General features: G+C 46.7%; 1 protein-coding gene across 1 annotated transcript in view; it reads left to right on the plus strand.

The window, feature by feature from the left end:
- Positions 1-3,131: 3,131 nt before the first annotated feature.
- The window catches only part of LOC142575443 (uncharacterized), a 28,395-nt gene continuing 11,520 nt past the window's right edge, over positions 3,132-20,006 (plus strand). Inside the window, exons 1-2 of the mRNA XM_075684820.1 lie at positions 3,132-3,431; positions 18,007-18,099. Coding sequence (XP_075540935.1) covers positions 18,097-18,099 — 3 coding nt within the window. The 5' untranslated portion in view covers positions 3,132-3,431; positions 18,007-18,096. The remainder of the gene's footprint in view (positions 3,432-18,006; positions 18,100-20,006) is intronic.

A 20,006-nucleotide genomic window follows, 5' to 3' on the forward strand; every position in this document is an offset into this window, starting at 1 on the left:
TAAGGATTGGGCGATGTTTGACACAATCGTCAGCAAAAAGGCGAATGTTAGAAGAAAGTTTAGCGGGTAAATCATTAATATATATAAGGAAGAGAAGGGGTCCAATGACTATGCCGGGGGTACTCCGGAAAGAACGGAGCTTTTAGAGGCGGAGCCGTTGTTAGCTTACACAAACTGTTGTCTGCTAGTTAAGAAATTACGTATCCAGTCTGATACAAGAGGGTTAAGGTGCAAGCGAGAAAGTTTTAGGAGAAGCTGTCGATGCGGAACTTTGTCAAACGCCTGTCAAACGTCAACTGGGATGTTTTGATCAAGGTTAGAGCTTATGTCATATATAAATAGAGCTAATTGGCTATCACAAGATAGACCTTTGCGGAAGCCTTGTTGGTTAGGGCTGAAGAAACTGACTGACGTTGGGAATGTAGCAATGTGAGAGTAAAGTACATGTTCCATTAACTTCGAACAGACATTGGTTAGAGAAATTGGGCGGTAACTACTACGTAATAATGGACGTTTTTCGGGGACTTGTATAACCTTACCCACTTTACAGTCATCCGGCACCACTCCGGATGACAAAGACTGCTGAAAAATATGACAACAGGTCTCGCTAGCTATTTAGTATTTATTAGTAGTAAATTTTAGTAGTAATATTTAGTATTTTTAAGGCTTTGGAATTGATACCATCGATGTCAGGTGAACATGACAGCTTCAAATCATCAATACATTTTCTGATGCCATCAGAACTAAAAGTGATTACCCGCATGGTGTGATAATTTGAATATGGGAATTCAGGAAGTTCACCTTTGGGTTCATTAGTAAACATGGAAGAAAATACACGATTAAGGTTTCATCATCAGGAATAGGCTTATTTTGCTCGTCACACAGTGCAAGTTATTGCAAAGGCTTTGGATTTATAATATTCCAGAATTGTTGAGAGTTATCACGCAGAATGTTTGGTAAAGTAGTCGAAAAAAAAAAGCGTTTTGTTGTACCAGCAAGCGATAGGTATGTTTTTTCAGCGGTGTAGTATTTATGCCTTGCGCACTCAGAGTCAGAATGTCTACCAGCGCGGTAGAGCCGTTTCTTTTTATTGTTGCATCGCTTTAGTGCAGTGTTGAACCACGGTTATGAATGCTTTTCGGTTATAGTGATAGTAGGTATGTAAGTTTTTATCAGTTCATGTATTTTATTTTTGAAAATGAGCCAGTTAGTTTCAGCGGAACGTTCTGAAAAACCAGTAACGAGCAAGCTGGCAAATTTTGCAATTCATATCAGTATAGTTGCCTTTGTCGTAAAGCGTAATAGTTTTAGCGAAGGCCACATTAGAATGAGCTATGTAGCACTGAATGATCGCTAAGGCCGGGAAAATGCGTTATAGTGGCGAAACATTATCGAAGTGCAAAGTAAGGTCTACTATGTTATATACTGTGTACTATAAGGTCTACTATGTTAGAAGACGTCGCCGCGCCACGTAGAGTTACTGACGATTTGTGTTGAGCCAAACGTAAGACATGTGTTAATGAAATGACTTTCAACAGTGTTTTTGAGGCTGTTCCAGCTATGTTGGACCAATAGATGGCAGGGAAGTTCAAATCGCCGAACAGCATGATTGGAGATTGCGGATGAAGCCTTGTTACCGAGTGAAGCAGTCATGAAAGTCATGTACGAAAGAGCGGTCTGCGTCGGGTGGACGATAGCGTGCACCGATAACAACAGCTGGGCGGGAAGCGTTGCTTGTCACAAAGACAATTTCTAAAGGTGTTGTTATCGTTATTTCTGCACAGTGAAGACTTCCATAAGCACGTATGAGTACGCCGCCACCCCTTTCATGTGCTCTGTCGCGTCGAAATATAGAAAAATTTTGGAAATGTGAAAGAATTTCCGCATTTTTAATGGATGGGCTAAGCCAAGTTTCAGTAAGAATGGCGATGTTCGTTGACGTTGTACTCAGCAGGCTATGGAGGGCATTAAGTCTCGGAAGAATACTGCCGATATTGGTGTAGAGAAATGAAAGGTACTTGTTGTGACGGTTATTGTGACGGTCGGATGCTAGAAACCCTGTGATCGAGCTACTACCTTTTCAGAACTATGGTCGTACGTGTAAGTTGTACTTCCGATTAGTAATTTGTCCTAGCGCAGTTGGAAGGGTCTCTGTTGTGCTTTGGCAAACTGAACTAGGTACCTTCTAGCAGTTAGCGTATTAGGAGAATAGTCTTCCGAGATTTGGTATTCAGTTGCTTTTAGTTTTTTAGCGCACGACAACACGCGCTCTTTTACTTTAAGATAGGCGGACTTAAAAATCATATGTCTATTTCTGTTACTAATAAAGCGACCTAACCTGTGGGTTCTTTCTATGTCTAAATGTTCAATGGGGCTGTTGTGTACTGCAGTGCTGAATTACTGAGGTTTCGGACGCAGTCCACGTTTCGTTTTCAGTATCTCTCCATCCAAAGAAGACAGGATTTGATCTTTGCGTCCTATCTTCAGAATCGTCAAGTTTAGCCTGAATGGACGCAATCTTATTTGCACTCTGTTCGACGAGCGTTCTGAGCTCATCGACTTCATTCTTTACCGTGACAAGTGCCGAGCTATCTTCTTGTATCTTAGTTAGTCGTTTTTTTTCTTTTATGTCATCAAAGGATTTGTCGCCCTGAGATAATTTTTGCTTGATCGACTTCATGCATTTAGTAATGATGCTTGGCCAGTACGGAATTCGTTAAGTGGTTCCATTAAATCATTTGGTGCTTCATCGCTGCGGGTGCTAGGGCCGGGGCTCGATGTCACCGCATAAAATTAGTACTTGCCGAAGAACACGAAAACAGTTGAAAAATAACTGCGAAACAACAGCTTGAGCTTGGCAGCACCAATAAAGCAGCATAGCGAGTACGTCCAGGCGTAAATAAGGAATAGTGGTAGTTTACCTGCGTGACAAACAAGTGTCGTAGGTAAGCGTTTGTCGCCATAGCTGTGGTGCTGTCAAACACAGGCAAGGCCGCGCAGGATCCGATCGGCTTTATAAGGCAGAGGCGCGGAAAGGGCGAAGATGCCTCTCGATTAGGTGCGGCCGGTACCATGAGGACATGCGCGGTCCAGGGCGGGAACAGACTTAGTGCAGCCGTGCACTTGGGATTGTTGCGATGTCCCGATGGTGCTGTAGAGAGCGAGTGTTCTGGCTGTACAGGCGGTGACGCACAAGGAATAGAGTGGACAAGGGGCATGAAGTTTTTTCCCCCGGATTGTCGACGGCCCACCCATCTCTTGGTTCACGCGCCGGCAATACTGGCCAGGAGAACAGCCGCGCTGAGTACATCGCGCTAAACGGTGAAGGGCACGGCCAGTTGGCGAACAGCATTTCGCCGGTGGGGGACAAAAGACGCGGGACCGGCGGTTCCTTCGGCGCCACCAGGAATTTCCTCGCTGTGTTGCAGGAGGTAAGACAACAGGAGCGTCTGCGTGACAGATAATCGTCGTAGATTAGCGTTTGTCGCCATAGCTGTGGTGCTGTCAAACCCAAAGAGGCTCCCAGAGGCTTCCTTAATCCTACAAAGCCTAATCACCGTTCCAGATCAGTGGAAATTAAAACAACGTCTTGATATCTGGCCATGGAGAGATCATTCGTCGAAAAGAAATCAATAAAATGTTAATTCGGAAAAACACTGCGCTGCATATAGTTAATTAGTAGTGATTGCCTTCCTGAGCTACCCACTATACTGATAACACGCTCGATCGAAACTGAAAGCGCTAAACTGCGGCTTTGCGTTAAGTTTCACTCGCTGAAATCGGAATTTCGAGGCCTCGAACCGGACGTGATAAAACTCATACTTTTGGCTTTCTGGGTTAAGATCGTCATCGTAAGGACGTCAACGTGTACCAGCGAAGCATTCTATACCCTGCGTTTCGGAGAAGGCAAAAGTAAGCCACCGTTGCCAAAAAATAGGCCAGCGAGAAAACTTTAGAAAAAAAAATCACGTGAGAAGAAACCGTACGTTTTCGAAAGAATTGCGGGCGACAAGGCAAGCGTGAAAGTATTAGGTGTACAAGATGGCAACATCGAGAGAGGAATATTTCTTCCATGTATTAGAGAAATTTTTGAGAGTGCTACGATGATGCATTAAGGGTTCGGGCAAGGTTTCAAAGGAATAATAATAATAATAATAATAATAATAATAATAATAATAATAATAATAATAGAGTGAGGCGGGACACGGTACAATGCGACCAGCGGCAAGTTTGCAATCTTATGACTTCAGACCGCTTGCGAAAGCTAAACCTGTCGTCTCCAGGGTAGCAATTTCTCTCAAACTTTGGACGTTGCTCCTTCTGCTGAGATCCGAACGCTTGCGAAATGTTCTGAGCAATACTTATCCAGGCAGGACGCAATACCCCTGTGAAACTACTATATAACACCACAAAAAAAACGTCACATCTTTCATCACTGATGCAACAACGCTCGCAGCCGAGCCACGATGTGAGTCTGGCCGTTTACGCGTTAACTAAGCGCCTCGGGCTCTAATTTCCACCTTCGGAAAAAAAATATGTATGGGGCGCGGAGAAATTACACCGTTTCCTCAAGATCACGACAAAACAAAAGCATGTTGAACGCTGCGTTCGTGTTTTTTAACGCTCGCTGTCGAGGCGTAAATTTGCAATTACGAAAATGCAGGCGGCAGTTCTCTTTCACTTGCCGTTGAGCAAAGGGCGAAACTCGTTTCTTCTTAAATCTTACGTAAGCACTAAAAAAGCTTACCTTCCGCCAGTTGTTTGCACTTGATGTTCGCGTTCATGAGCTTAACATGTTACCTTTATTTTTGAATCACTTGTAACTAAGCCAATTATTGCCTAGAACGACAGAAAGGCCGAGCTAGTTAGTAAGGATTCATAATGCCAAAAAGAGGGTAAGGCGTGCAGACACGGACACAAGAGAAGCGGGCAACATGAACGCCGTGTTGTCCACTTCTCTTCTGTCAGTGTCAGCACGCCTTACCCCCATTTTTGCATTATCAGTTATTGCACTCCGGAAGGCTCAGTGTAACCTTAGCTTGGTGGGTCTGCACCAACGTCGACGAAACGCACTCTTGGGCGAATCGGTCTATAGACGCACGTCGTCGCGGTCTTTACCAAGTGACACGGTGCTTGCGTAGCCATCGGATACAGGCTGCGCCGTTTCCTGCACGAACAGCTATAGAAAATACGTCGTAATGTGGCAGCATTGCGCGCTAGCAACAGGGCCGCAAGACATTGCGCTTTACGGTGATAACGCAAAACTACGTCTGTATATGCGTGACTCCCGAGCAACATCTTCAACTTCTATCGGTGGAGGCAGGGGACGGGGTGCAGCTATATATGAAGCACGCTATGCAATAATGTAGGACACTAACTATACGCAAAGCTATAGGAACGCGTATAGATTCACTGTCGTCCAAGGAACGACCGCACAATGAGGCAATTATTCGCTATGCAAAGTGTTTAAGTCGGGAGCAAGTGCCTTGCCGCTTAATCGTTCTTTTTTTTTTTTTTTTGCACTTCTGCTGCCTCTCGCACGCCCTCTACATTAGACGCGCGCAAGCAGAGCGTGGCGCTGTCACCTAACGCCCCTTGAACGCGGCGACGTGGAATAGTCAGTCGCAGTTGTCAAACGAACCCGCAACAACAAAAGTCAGCGAAGAGAATCACACGCAGAGAAAAGAAGGTAAAAATGCGCACGGTTCGGTCAAAAGAGAACCGTGATGCGCTCGAAAACGCAATTTCCTTCCTGGCGTCTTTTCATTTTTCGGTCCCTTTTTCTTCCCCATGAATAGGAGTGTATTAGCAGTAACAAATGCGTATATAGTACGCATGCGAGCGCTCTTCTGTGCATATAGGAGGACATCGGCGGAGTATCAAAGCCGAGGTATCGATTATCCATTACTTAAAGTGACGCAAGCTGCTCACAATGCAAAGGCGGATCTTTGCAGCCCAAGGAAGGGCCTTGCTGTCTCAATTACCCATAAATTAACATATAGTAGCAGCTAATTTTCGCGCCTATTTCTGTCCTGCTCAAAACCTGCACCTGATTCATCGGTCAGAGTAAAGAGCGAAGCATCTCGAACAGAAAAATAATCGACGACGCCAAGACTACCGAGCCGGCTCGTTTGCCTGCAGCACAGTGCGACCTTCATATCATCATTTTCAATATATATAAGCAACACGGAAGGTTGTCACTTAATCAATTTAGAAATTTAGAAACGTCACCGCATATGCAGGAAATGAAGTTGTTTATCAACACAGCGCCAAGAAAAGTCCGCTTACGCATATTTTCATTACATCAGAGATGCTTCTGATTTATTTGCGGTTTTGGTCCTTTTAAGCGTTTTCTATGCGTTGTTGTTGAAGCAGCGTGTATTTCACCCGGTATTAGACGTGTATAGGTGGTGAAAGGCATTATAGTTCGGCTTGCCAATAGATATAAAATTTTCGATAAGTGCAGGCTTGTGCACGTGTCTTAAATGTGGTCCTCCAGCTTAATCGCGATTTCTTTCTTTTCGCTTGTTTTCTTTTCTTTTTTTTCAATATAGCTCCCTTTGCCAAGGTGAACCAATAAGCACATAGCGCAATTCTCTCCAATTTTTTGCCAAAGTTATTTCTGTTCCTCCTCAACAGGTGTACCAGAACAAGTAGCGTCGAGTCGCAGGTGCCTCGACTTTCGATCTCCGGAGTACTACATGGGATATGAGGATCACAAACTCTAAACCACTATGTATCGCAGCACACTAAGACAAGACTAAGAGAAATCGACCTAGGGGCGTCTCTTTCCAGCGTCTCTTTGCGTCCTTCAAGCTCGTTGCACTTCCTCTCTCCGGTTTGAGGGAAACTGCCCGTGAAAGGCAGTTTCGCATTTCGTCGCTTCTTCTTGGAACTCGTCTTTAGAAGCGCGCGAGAGTTCCGCGGGCTGCACTGGGAAGAAAACCCGGAAGGAGAAAGGCCACGCGCACTGCACGCTCGATTTGCTGCAGCAGCAGCAGCAGCAGCAAGCTCACGCTGTCGGCAAATGCCGAGGCGCCTTCGCTGAAAGGCGGCAATCGTCCGCATTTTGTGCTGCTGCCGTATTTCGAGCCGCGTAGTAGACTCCGAAGGCTATGGGCAGCCTCGAAATTGCGCGCTGGCCGATGGGAGCTAAATAAAAGTTTAGAGGTGAAAAACACACATGCCGCATCGTTCAAAACGCGCGTGTTCGTGATTCGTGTCTCATTCACAAGGTAGTTCCTTTCTTCTTTTTTTATCTCAATTTCGGGTTATGCTTGCTGTTCAAGAAACGAATCATCGTAATGTGCGTGTCAGCAAAGTGCGTATATTGTCTCACACAGTGACTTGCATATTTTAAAGCGAAGCTTTCTTTGCCTCTTCCTTCGACTTTTCGCTGCTGCTGTTTTTTGTGGTTATTCAAACAATGATGAGCGACACGACGCTTACTCCACCTCGATTTAAGTGCACCAGCTGTAGCTGGGGTTCGATCCTGTGACGTCATGTTCAGTAACACACAAGCACATTTAGTGATCCACCACGGCGAGTGGAAGGACTGAGGAATTCGAAGCGGGGGAAATGTGCAAGAAAAAAAATTCTGGGGTTTTACGTGGCAAAACCAGATCTGCAGAAGGGTTGAAATCTGGGTCAGTTGGTACATACTTGAACGAAAAGACCAGTCAAAAACACAAAGGACAAGAGGAAATTATTAGAATCGGTGTAGTCTCAGCAAGGCTCTGCTGGCCTTGCTGCGACTACACCGATTCTAATAAACCTCAGTTGATAGTCCAGTCGTTGTGGTGTGAACCTCTCCCCTTGTCCTTTGTGTTTCTGACTGGATTTTTCGTTCAAAAACTAGGTCTGTTTATCAGGCACGCCATATATAGAGGAACTCCGGATGCGCTTTGACTACCTGCAGTAGCGTCCACCTAAATCTCAGTACATGACATTTTTTGTTGCGTTAACTCACCCCCGTCGAAATGCGGCCGCCATGGGGTGGGATCCGAACCCCCGGCTTCGTTCTCAGTTGGTCAACGCCACAACCACTAAGCTACCGCGGCGGGTGAGGAGGGCAGGAATCTATTATATTCGCATGTTTATATACTGTAACGATTAGCTACGAGACTTCATATACGCACCAGTTAGCCTTTGATTTCACAATCTTCAGTTGCTAACTTGGTTTCAATTCAAAGAATTTATTCTTTCGAACCCATATATACCGGCCGGTTCACGGTCGACACCCAGAGTGGATTGCGCCGTTTCACTGCAGAACAACCAACCGTCCACACAACTAACCAGCCAAGAAACCGGCCAACTATAGCCAGAGTTATCCAACTAGCTGAAGAGACTGCGCACAACATCATATAGTACAGCTGGAGTCTGAACGAGCCCTCGCAGAGCACAAAGGTCTCGCGTCGTTTGCTTACCTTCATATACCACCTCGGTCGTCGTGTTTACGCTGCACTTCGGTCGCGCACCTAATCAGGGAGCGATGCTTCACTTCCCAGCTCTGGATCATCTTTGAAGCCGCGCGCCCTTATTTTCACGTCAAAAGCAAGCGCCTCACTGCCGTCACTGACGTTCAGTTGCACAGGGCCTGTCATGGCACACGTATCGATAACGCCATCGCCATAATCTTCGCTGATCGTGGACCTCGTGGCGATCAGATTATTTGAGCATTGCTTAGTTTGTTCGCTGCTCATCTAGTGTAGCTGTTGTCTGTCCAGACTTTCTTTCCCTTTCCCACATGGAAAGTAACCTTCTCTAAATATACTGCTGATTAGTTCACCTTCGTTTTCCTGCTCGCATGGTACCATTTGTAGGTCAACATGTTCAAAGTTAAGGAACGGGTAAAGCCGCCGCAGTGCCTTAAGGGCTTAGACGTTCTGCTGCTGATAACGACGCCGAGGGTTCAATACCACGCGGCCACGAATAGAGTCGTTAAACATTTAAAAAATGCATTCTAAATCTACTGACTGTAGAAATTAGATTTTTTATACAGGCCAACAATGCTTTTACACGAATTCTTGAATGTGGATCAATTTCCTAAAGCTCAGGCATCAGCTACGATATCACAATTTCATGAACTGCGCTTATTATTAATCTTAAACGGGCAAACTCGATGCATTATACGACGCTCTGAAACATGCCAACAATATATAAGCAGGACTTTTTGCAAAACCCCCGTAACCATTCTTAACATACAACGCAAGCTTCAAACATTGGTCCGCTTTAGATGGTCCAACAGATGCAGTTTACAAAACCGCGAGATCAGCTTTCGGTGCACAGTTACGGATTTAAAATATCTGTCAGGTGGGCATGTTGGCGTGTTGCTAAGTCTCCGATTTAGTAGCGCCTTCTTCCATCATGAAAGTCACGGATTCTTAACCTTGGCTTTTCATCTTCTCTGAAACGTACCATTTTTCGACAATTTTTGTAAAAGCTATGGGTTCCTAAAAGAAAGTCCGCTGCCCACAATCGACATAATTCCCGTTTTACTCTAAAGGCGACAAATGTCATTGAAGTCAGCTCAGAAAGTATCCATAGTTGCGTTTTACACGTATTTTAATAAAGAAATATCACTGATGAGTTTCGCGAACTGATGCCTCCTATTAACACAGGCTGCCAGGCAGGTGACTCAATTTCCACAGGTAGACAAAATTTTTTAGCCATTTTCTCGTACTGCTTGAGCTTTCATTAGGCCATCGAAGCTAAACAGCGCTATGCCTTGTCATTCCATGGAATGGAAACTACCTGGTAACATGAAGTGCTAATGGTTGTCGTGCTCCGTCAGAATAGTTTAGCTGACCGCCTTCATCTAGACGGCTAGAATGTCCGCCGATAAATATCGCTATCCGGCACCCCTTAGCAACTACTTCTCCTGCGTACATTTCCGTTCAAATTACTGGTACCACCTCACCTCGTTAAACTGTTCTGCAAGTTCTTGTGCCAGCGGACAGGAACTCAGCATGCAGTGAGCAAATAAGAGGAGGGGTGCCATAACAGGAGAGATAGGCAGGCTGCGACGCCTCCAAGATCTCTCGAGTGACCAATCACCCACCGGCTGCCACCATAGATCTACTGAAAGAGGTTTCGTTATCGAACCTAACTGCCACGCTCAGGGGCTCTTGCCCTAATGCACACACCTTCCGGTATAGGAACGGCGGCAAAAGACCAGAAATAAGGTGAAATGGGGTGGAGGGGGGGAGGGAACGGGGGCAGAAGGGGAAGATAATGGAGGCAATAGAGGTAATAGAGGCACACATGGTGGTTATGACCGGGAAGGTATAGTGCACCCAAAATAAAAACAAGCACAGATACGTAGAGACGTATCTGAGCGCCGGGCGCTACAGGCAAAGGGCTTTCCCGAGAAAATCGAAGGCCTCAATCAGCGCAACTGACTTGTCTACTTTTCTTTTGTGCTGCATCGATACCTCTTACGCTACTGGTCCGTGCGAGCCGGAAAGCAAATAAAGAGAGACAGCAAAAGGACAGGTAATAAAATAAATGGTGGCAAGATTGCGCGCGCTATCGTACTGGAAAAGGGCGACGACAGCCGAAGCAGAGGCACCTTCGTAATCATTCGTTCTTGCTGTGGACCTATGACTGCAGTGGAGGCCCTCGCGCGTGCCTTTGCGTCTTTCCTATATTATACTGCTACTCCCGATCAGCATTAGCACTCTTTTTTTTTTTACCGTAGCAATAGCGATACGTGGAGTTTGTGTGGCAGTATACGTGCGCAGCATACGACGCTATCAGATCCATGAAACCAAAACGCACTGTTGAGGATGATGCTCCTTTAAAAGACGGCACATATCCACAATGAGGGATGGAACAAGAATCAGGTGATTGTACGCTCAGTTAACATATTTAAAAAAAGAACATAAAAATTTGCGACTATTACGTGGACTTCATTTTCATGCTGCGGTTAAAATACCTCACGATGTTGATGATGACGCTAATATTCCCATGACGCATTTTCAATTTACGGCAGTTAATCTTTCTCGCACCTTAATTGGCTGCAGTCTCAGCCATATTAATAGCGAATCCCTGGCATACGCCCATTATTTGTCAAGGTTGCGAATGTTGCAGGTTCTACACAAAGGACAACAACAGTTAGCGCTCTGGTAATCCAACTAGATTTCAGGTGATGTTGTCGCCTTCAACATATGGGACGTACTAGATCTCAGTGTTCGTACATAAACACGAAACTTCTTCGTAAGTGCCTTCCACGATAGCCCTCTCCTGGGGTACGTCACACCGCGCCGGCGACGTCACAGCGTGGCGTCACCGGCGCACGTGCAGTGACCTTGGTTGGCAAAACAGCCGCCGCCGGCTCTCTGAGCGGGGCAGTCGAGCAGTGCTTGGTGTAGGTAGGCGCCACGTGGACGCGTGCCTTTCTTTCTTTCTTTCTTTCTTTCTTTCTTTCTTTTGCTTTTTTACCTGAATCTCCAAAATTCTCTCGCCAGCCAGATTAGCAGTATTGTGTGCCCGAGAACATCGACGTGTGGTAAACTGCGTGATGAAAATGTGGCGACGCTGGCCTTTTTTACTTGCGAACGTGAACCACGCGGTGGTCTTCGATGGATTGTGCGCAGAATGTCGTTCTTTTTTTTTTTCATGGAAGTGTGCCATGCTCGTTGTGGTGTGGTAAAATGTGCGTCGGAAGACAATGACGATATCGGCTAATCTATACAGACCGCAATGTGTGTGCGTCTGTGTTTTCTCTTAAATCTCTGTTGGGCCCCCTATTCGAGACGTGAACCCCTACGAGAGCCGACTACGAGGTGAGGGAACATCACTACCCATTACATAGAAACATGTGGGTTTCCGGAGGCACCGGGATTTGAGCTCGGTAGGCCACCGCTGTGGCGTGCGTTCGTGCGTTCGTGAGTGCGTGCGCGCGTGTGCGTGCGTGCGTGTGTGTGGGGGGGGGGGGTGTAGGCGGGTGGGGGGGGTGCGTGCGTGCGTGCGTGTTACGCGATTAGCAATACGTGACTGAGGACGCATGCTGCGCGTAATCAGATCAGACGTAGTAATGGGGCGCCGATAGAACTTCAGGATCCGTAATTCTAGAACGGGTGAGAATGAAGGAGACGCGATGATTAGTGAGCACACGTTTCTCGGTGCCATCTGCGCTGTACGCAGCAAACAAAAGGCATAATCTGTCCACTGAAATCTATTGCTATAAAATAGCTCCTATACCATGCTTTCACTACTGCCGAAGCTGCGTGTATACATTTCACCACTAAGAATGCCCAAAAGGAAGGGAAACTACTGAAATCATCGCATTTTCACGCAGATCTCATTGGTCTTGGGTAAAACTGAACTTTTTTTGTTGCTGTTATACTCATATTTACCGCACGAAATATTCCTGCTGTCATGATGCACATAAACATGCAAAGGTTGGGTCTTAAAAAGTGGAGAGCCGCAAAGGGAAGCAGCAGACAAGCGAAGTTACCGCGCAATGGATTATGTACTTATGTATGCTCGCTCTATTTTAATTCAAATGACCGTGACCACTAATTAAAATTAAATTGCGGCGTTTAACATCCCGAGGCTGCACAGCGCCTTATTGGGGACACTGTAAGGAAAGGCTCCAGATTAATGTTGACCATCTGGGGTTTCTTACCATGGTCCTAAAGCACGGCAACAAGTGTTTCCGCATTCCTCCCTCACCTCAATTTAGGCACCGCCATATGTGGTACGGCACGACTAAGCTGCCGTGATGGGTATGGCTGATAGGTGCAGGCGATATGATAGGTGCAGGTGAGGAGATAGGTGATAGGTGCATCGTTTTAAGCTAAACTGTAAATGAGGCGCAGATGAGTACTTTCACTCCAATGCCGTACAAATTTTTGTCGGAAGACCAGTCATTTAAACAAATTTTGGCACCGTCAGAGTGCGCATCATCTGTGATAAAACGTTCGCTTTGGAACAGGAGGAGGAAATAACTTTATTGTATGTCCTGCTAGTTGGTCCAATGTCTAATGTCATAACGTTGGCGTCGGGAAAAGTGCCGGCCTCGGGGAACGAATTCGTCGCGCTGGCTCTCGCTTCAATACGTATACGATTACCAACACTAGGCGCAAGAGAGGACAGCGCAAATGAGGCGACCAGCCATCTCGGCTGGCCGAACTTTGTACCCGCCACTGGTTACCTCCAAGACAAGGCGACGCGGACAGCCATGGCTGGGCTAGAGGAGGAGACGTAGGCCCACCTGCAATCCTCCCCCACCCCCTGAGCGCTTGCTTGCTCACATTACCGCGTGCGCTCCACGCCCTCCCCCCCCCCCCATTCATTTGCCAGCGCTTGCTCACGTGACCTCCAACATTAAGCGCGCTGCAGGACGGTGCGCATCAAGCCACCATCCATCCCGGTTTACCCTCGCACACTTTCCCTCACACCCACAGCATACGGTGCGCGGGACACGATCTTATCACGTTTGGACAGTTCCGGGGACGTCGGCCGACAACTTGAACTGGTGGACTGGGCGGAAAAGGCCAAGCAGGCCCAGGGCCTTACTTGAGCCCTAACCCTCAGCCACGTCCCTCTTTACCCTTCCCCCTTTCAATAAAGTTTATCACCACCACCACTTGGACCTCATACGAAACTTCAGGGCGGCAGCGAAAATTTATCGGTAGTTTAATTGCTATCGCAATAAAAGCCCTCTGCAACATCCACAGCGATCAGCAGATGCAAGGTACTCACAGAACGGTACCGGTACCCGGTAATAATTTTTGTGCATTCCGCCCACCCTTCTCCGCGATGTCATCGAGCGTCATTTTTAAGTGAATTTGTAACGAAATATATTTTTTCAGAACTCTCGTATACTCGCGCTCATTTCGCAGACACCCCTTCCATAACTCATGCTTATAACCGGAAAGACAAACACCAGCATCGGCCGAGACACAGATTGCTGTTTGTTGCAGCAAGCGCCGATGGCCAATACCTCCGAACGGAGCAAGCTTTACGGAGAAAAAAGCTGTCATCAACGCTAATGGCCAGGATGAAAGCCGGGACACATCGCAATTTTCTCCACGCGTGGTAGGAAACCGAAGCACCGTAAATCATCCGACCACTGCCGTCGGAGAAGTGAGGCGTCTCAATGGAGCAAATCGGCAGCGTCTCGCTATCTCAGAAAAATAAACGTTGTTCGCGGAAATTGCCTCCGCTCAGATTTTCCAGAAACTGGAACGGAGAATGAACACGACCTTCATTGAGCTTCTATGTGCCCCCGTGCCTGCTTCTCGTAAACTGTTGACAGTAAAGGAAAGCGTCTTCTTTTGTTCACTTCAAAGAGGGAATACACGCCACATCGGACATTACAGCTCCCATGCAATAAATCTTCAAACTCATGCGTCTTGTATTTGCTTTTCTTGTAGCATCTATATTAACAGAGATCGTCAATGAGCTCGCTACATGGTACAATAGATATTGACGTTGTTACCATTGTCTCTCTTTCAGGCTTCGTAAACGTTTACAGCCCAGCCACTGCACAAAGTCACGAAGTCAAGTAAATTCCGTAGTTAGTAAATGAAAAACAGGTGAAAAGTGATTTACATTTTGTGCGAAGATGGCACAGTGTTGAAGCGTGTTTCAGCAGAAAATTTAACATTTTCAATCTTGTTTTGACATCTTGTATAGAGTTCAGGACCCTTAGCCAGGTGCCCTAAGCCGCTTCAGCCTAGACCCTTTGGAGTTCGTTTAATGTAGGAAAACCAAAAATTTTTAAAAAAAGAAAATATTACGAACCCTTCCCCTACAGGAAAATGGCGGTAAGCGAAGCTTGTCCTGCGTGCACCTGACCTTCGCCACGGTTAAGTAACCCACCTGTAACGGTGTAGGATTTCTTCGGCCTCCCACTCCCTCAGCTCGGGATCTCGTTGCTGTCGGATTGCCTGGGCTCAAGCTGCTCTAAAGGCGCGTTTATAGTCCGACTTTATCGGCGCGCGGGCGAGCGTCGTTAGAGCCGGATGCGTCCCATAGCGTTAGCCACGTCCTGTTACGTTGGCGGTGCCAGTGCTCCGAACCATCGGTCGAACTATATACGCTCTTGCTCTCGCTAACGTGACGTAACGTGTGCGCGCGTTCATGCTACGTGGGACTATATTTAAGCCTTAACGGCTGGATAGGCGCGCCGACGGCGAGCCCTTTCACAGACGAGTTCTCGCTGTCGCTCGTCGAACGCTGCCAGTTCCTAAGGGGAACGCACAACGTGTGGCTGTCCCATCCGTTTTCCGAAAATGAACTGAACGGAAACGAAGACGGCGCAGAGCACGCGAAACATTTTCCTGCCCTTTGCCTCCCCGGTAGAAGCGGAACGGCTCTGATTGCTAGGGCGCGCGGCGTGAGCGCGCACCTATGCAGCTGGAATCCTTGCTAATGACTCACGCTCCGGCGCCGGCGCAACTGTCAACTCATCAAACTGTCCTTTCACTCAGCTGCTCAGCTCTGGGAGCAGCTGGATTTTTGCGTGACCAAACGCCCACCGAAACTTGTGAGCCAATCCAGGCTTCGCTTGAAATGAAGGAACTTTTTGCACAAAAAGCGCAAGGCACAAACATTATTTCATCCCAGTCACTCCAATCTCGCTGTTATATAATATAACCTAATTTTTGAACGGGCGGATCAAGTCGATATGGAATAGCTTAAAGCTTTCATAGTCAATGCGTTTAAATGCCGGTTATGTTTCAAACTATCAAGTGCTATCAAGTGCTGTTGTGCGATGAATTCTTACTGAAGCGAACGGATAAAACCAAGATTACGCGCACAAATAACATAAATGCCATGCCTAGGAAGGCATCGGTCGGCGTAGCTCAAGTGCCATGCATGAACAGGGCAAAGGATCATCACCCTGGCTAAGCAGCCACATTTGCTCGACCCGTCTCGCCTAGCGCTGAAGTGCTATTGCATAAATCGTTCGTACACGAAAACATTGCACTTCACCGATAAAACCTGCCGAATGCTTCCACGACATATGTGCTGCATAAGCGAATTAACGCTTGGAACGGCAGGTAATGAATGCTGTGCGTCAGCAGATGCGCAATACAGCGTGAGAAGCCTCTGCGAAGAGAGACAGTGCGCTGTACAGGACGGCATTTTGTAACAATCTATTTTACTTTAAGTTCTTCCATTCTTATCATTGGTCGTGCTGTGTGACCTATACCAGCGATAACTACGGCGCTGCGGTGTCAGTGAAGGACAGCAAGCGAAAAAGAAAACGAGAAATTAACTGCATTTTTACAATCTGCAACCCGTTAAGTGCAAGTCGGTGAAAAAGAGCATTAGCGTGCGCCAGCTCATGCTGAGTGTGTGTTTTCTAATTTGATAGCAATAAGTACCTTTCGCCTACACCTGTAGTTGCATATTTTCAGGCCCACCCCTTTCGCAACTGCTTTTTTCTCATTCATAACGTAACGTAGGGCGTGGCGCTTCTTAGAAGCGAACCACTTTATGCAAATACACTCAACTTTATGTGACATGAATCTAACGTAGTTGGATCGGCGTGATATTCATTTCATTCATCCAGTTAACTATGCGTTCCTCTAATCAACTATAATTTCATACATCTGCTTCCTCTAGTTTAGTCAGGCAACGATCTCGGACCGAATGTGGTATCCCCGAAAAAGAGCTGAGTACAGATTGCTGCCATTACACCCGAGAGCACTGACAATTGCTTCGATTTCTCTCTTCCTTCCTTTTTTTTTTCTTCAGCTTCTTCTCTTGGAGCATCGCGTATGAGAGATTACGAATTCGGCCAACGAAGATTTCAGTCCGGAAATCTGGGGCCTCTTCCAGTGCTTTGTGATCACCGATTCGATCTAACAAACGAGTAGAACGCGCGTTCTCTGCCCGTGGCGTCCACCATTGCACTATAGTCCAGGGATGAAAAGAAAAAAAATAACAAATACCAAAGTTCTATTTCTTCCCTCATTAGCTGACGCCGCTGACAGAGGCAGTAAAAGAACTCCCGGCCTCCATCCTGATGATCCAAGCCAAGCTCACAATAACCGATAACCTGGAGAAGAGAAATCAATTATTAGTCGCTGACAGTGCACTTCGTCTTCTAACTAGCACAGGAGTCGTTCCTTTCTTTCCTTCGCTTTCTGTTTATCCCTTCTGTTCTTTACGTACAAAGCTGCCTCAGCATATTCTTTAGGTTAAATTGCTATGGCTTTGCGACATGCTCATTACATAGAACGGTGTATTATGAAGAGTTCATTAAATGCCGACACGTAATACTCACTATTTTGTTTTCATTTCCATTATTTTAGAGCAGATTAAGCTATAAAAATAAAGAGAGAAAGAATCATTAGCGTAAGTATTTTATTAAGTGTGGTAGAGGATATACCCTTGTCCAAATCGTTCGTCTACATAAAGCACCATCTTTGCGTCAACAGTAAATGCAGTGAATTTCACGATTGCGCCCTTTTTGAATGGTCACTTACTCAGCTGTAGCTATGGTACTTTCTAAGGGAAGAAAAAAAACTGTTCTGGATCCGAAGTAACAAAGCTTGTCGTTCATAAGCGTTCATAAGAGTTTCTCTCATTTGTGGCTTCCTTGGCTAATAAATTCGCTGTCGCCTCTGAGACGCGAACTTCTGGACACTGCCGTGCTATGTTGTCTATTCATTAGGTGGGCAAGCTGGGCCACCAGTAATACCTCTATACCCAAGGATCAACTTTTTTCAAAAAATCAAGAAGCGGAAGCAATGCACCTCAGAACCGTCGTAATACTCCCGCCCGCGTGGTGTCGTAAGTTGAAGACATGAACAAACCCGTGTCCTGGGCACGCGCCAGCTAAGAGGGCAAAGAAGGTCAGTCATTTAGAACACGGCATCAGTGGCAACTAAGCGAGCTCTTAATTTATTACACTATGCATTTCGGTTCACAATTTAGCGCATTGTTCCTTTTCAAAATTGCTCGTTTTTTATCACGTATATTCAAATATGTATTTTTTTTCTCTCTCTCTCCGCGCCTTCTTCTTGGCCAATACCGCTGTAGTGGGGAAGGGTCACTGATTAGAGAACGAGATCAAGAACAAGGACACTATTGCAAGTACGTCTGCTTGTGAAGGCGCCTCAACAGAAAACAATGGTAAGTGTTGACACAGTATAAACAGCATAGGTCATACTCCGTACACTAACTAAACTTTTACCACTACCCTGCTTAATGTTTAGAGTGGCCCCAAGACACTTTTTGGACATAGTAAAGAACATTGCCGATCTGTTAACAATACTCCTATGAACATGTGATCCAAATATTATTGCGCTGCATGCCGCATGAAATTTACAACATCGTGTCAAAAGCAGTGAAGAGACGCTATCTCTCGCATCCGCAATGTCATGGAAAGTTGATCGAAATCAATTAGCTGACCAACGTTACTGGCTTATTTCGTGATCGCGAGAACGTTCACAGTAATAATAACTGCTAATATTAAGTTAAATTTGAGCTCAGCTGTATACGTGTTTTCATTTCGCTCCGTTAGCAACGTGCTGCACGAACTATCTGTCTCGTGCGGCACGTTGCAAATGGAACGCAGTGTGGCCCAACTTCCTCGCTAATCGGGAGATCGCGAGAAGCAGCGCGTAGGCGACGCGTGGACGTTATTCAAAGCAGCCGCCACATACAGACCTCTCAGGCGGCGCTCGCTAATCTGGTGCCATCTCGCAGCCATCGTCGCCGCAGTGGGCGTCTTGCGCGGCACTACGGTTTTCTTCTCACGCCTTCGTCATACGCTCCGCCTCCGCTTTCCTCCTCGCGCTCTCTTCGCTCTCGCCACTGTTTTCATCCCCCGCTGCGCTCCGCGCTCCCTCTTTCATCTGCTGCGCTCGTTGGTTTGGTTATGCGGGGAACGCCGACTCCCGACGCAGGAACGGGCGACTGCGCTCTAAAATATGTGTCTACGATCAGAAAAACGCGGGAAAATAAGTTCATATGTGCACTGCACGTAGCTGCGTCTGCTGCACGTGGCCTCCCAGATGGCAACAGCGCGCTGCGTAAAGTATAGTTTGCCGCGGCCGCCACGGGGTGCCGCGACGAGCACGCGTTCGACATTTTCGCCACCACGACACTCAGCTTTTGGCCAGGGCTTTGCCCTCTTGTCTTCTCCGCTGCGTAGCTTCCAGCACGCTAGCGGAGACGAAATGAGAGAGAAAGCCGGCTATCCGGCTTATGCTCCACTTATACTTGAACGATGTGAAAAAAAAATTATTTGCGGCATGAGATTCGTGGGGCGACGTCCTTCAATAATCCGGCCGTTCTATGATTTGTTAGAAAAGTCTTGCAGGACCCCGTTAAGATTATTCCACAGCACGCGTTTCCCCAGCAGGCCTGTAGCAACAGACAAAAACGGCGCGCACAACTACGCTGTTTCGAGCTGCTAGCCCTTGCAAGTGCAGTTGGCCGACCGCGTTACCATTGTGGGTTTTCCAGAGGACGTATGTATTCTCAGACGATCACTTTCGGCGATATCAGTCTCAGTGCGAGCGTATTGGCTGGTTGCGCAAAACCAGATGAGCTTATTGGCTGGTTGAGCGCTACGTCGCGCGAAGGCGATAGTATAGCCGAAAGTGATCGTCCGGGAATAAGTGCCGCGGTGTCTGCTGCAACGCGATCGCGCGTTGAAATGCAGCGGTGTGTAGATGACATTGAATATAAGGACCGTCTCGTCGGCACCGATCTGCATTCGCGCTTCATGACAGACTTTATAAGGGCCAGTGTTGTGTAGGCGACTCCACTTTGCACGGGAGTAAACGCTTATCCCAAATATAAGAAATTTACATATCCTATGGTTTGTCTTGGCAAGATCAAGGGAGTAATATATTGACTTCTTTTGCAGGAGTAACTGCTTGTCCCATTATAAAATAATTTACATCCGTTATAGCTTATCTTAGCAGAACAGCAGGAGTCCTTGTGACTCCTTGCGGAAGTAACCGCTAGTCCCACGCACTAAAATTTTGCACCATTTAGGTTTTATTTTGACAAGATAGAGGGAGACATTG

This window comes from Dermacentor variabilis, chromosome 3 (assembly GCF_050947875.1).
Source record: "Dermacentor variabilis isolate Ectoservices chromosome 3, ASM5094787v1, whole genome shotgun sequence".
In the NCBI taxonomy this organism is placed as follows: Eukaryota; Metazoa; Arthropoda; class Arachnida; order Ixodida; family Ixodidae; genus Dermacentor; species Dermacentor variabilis.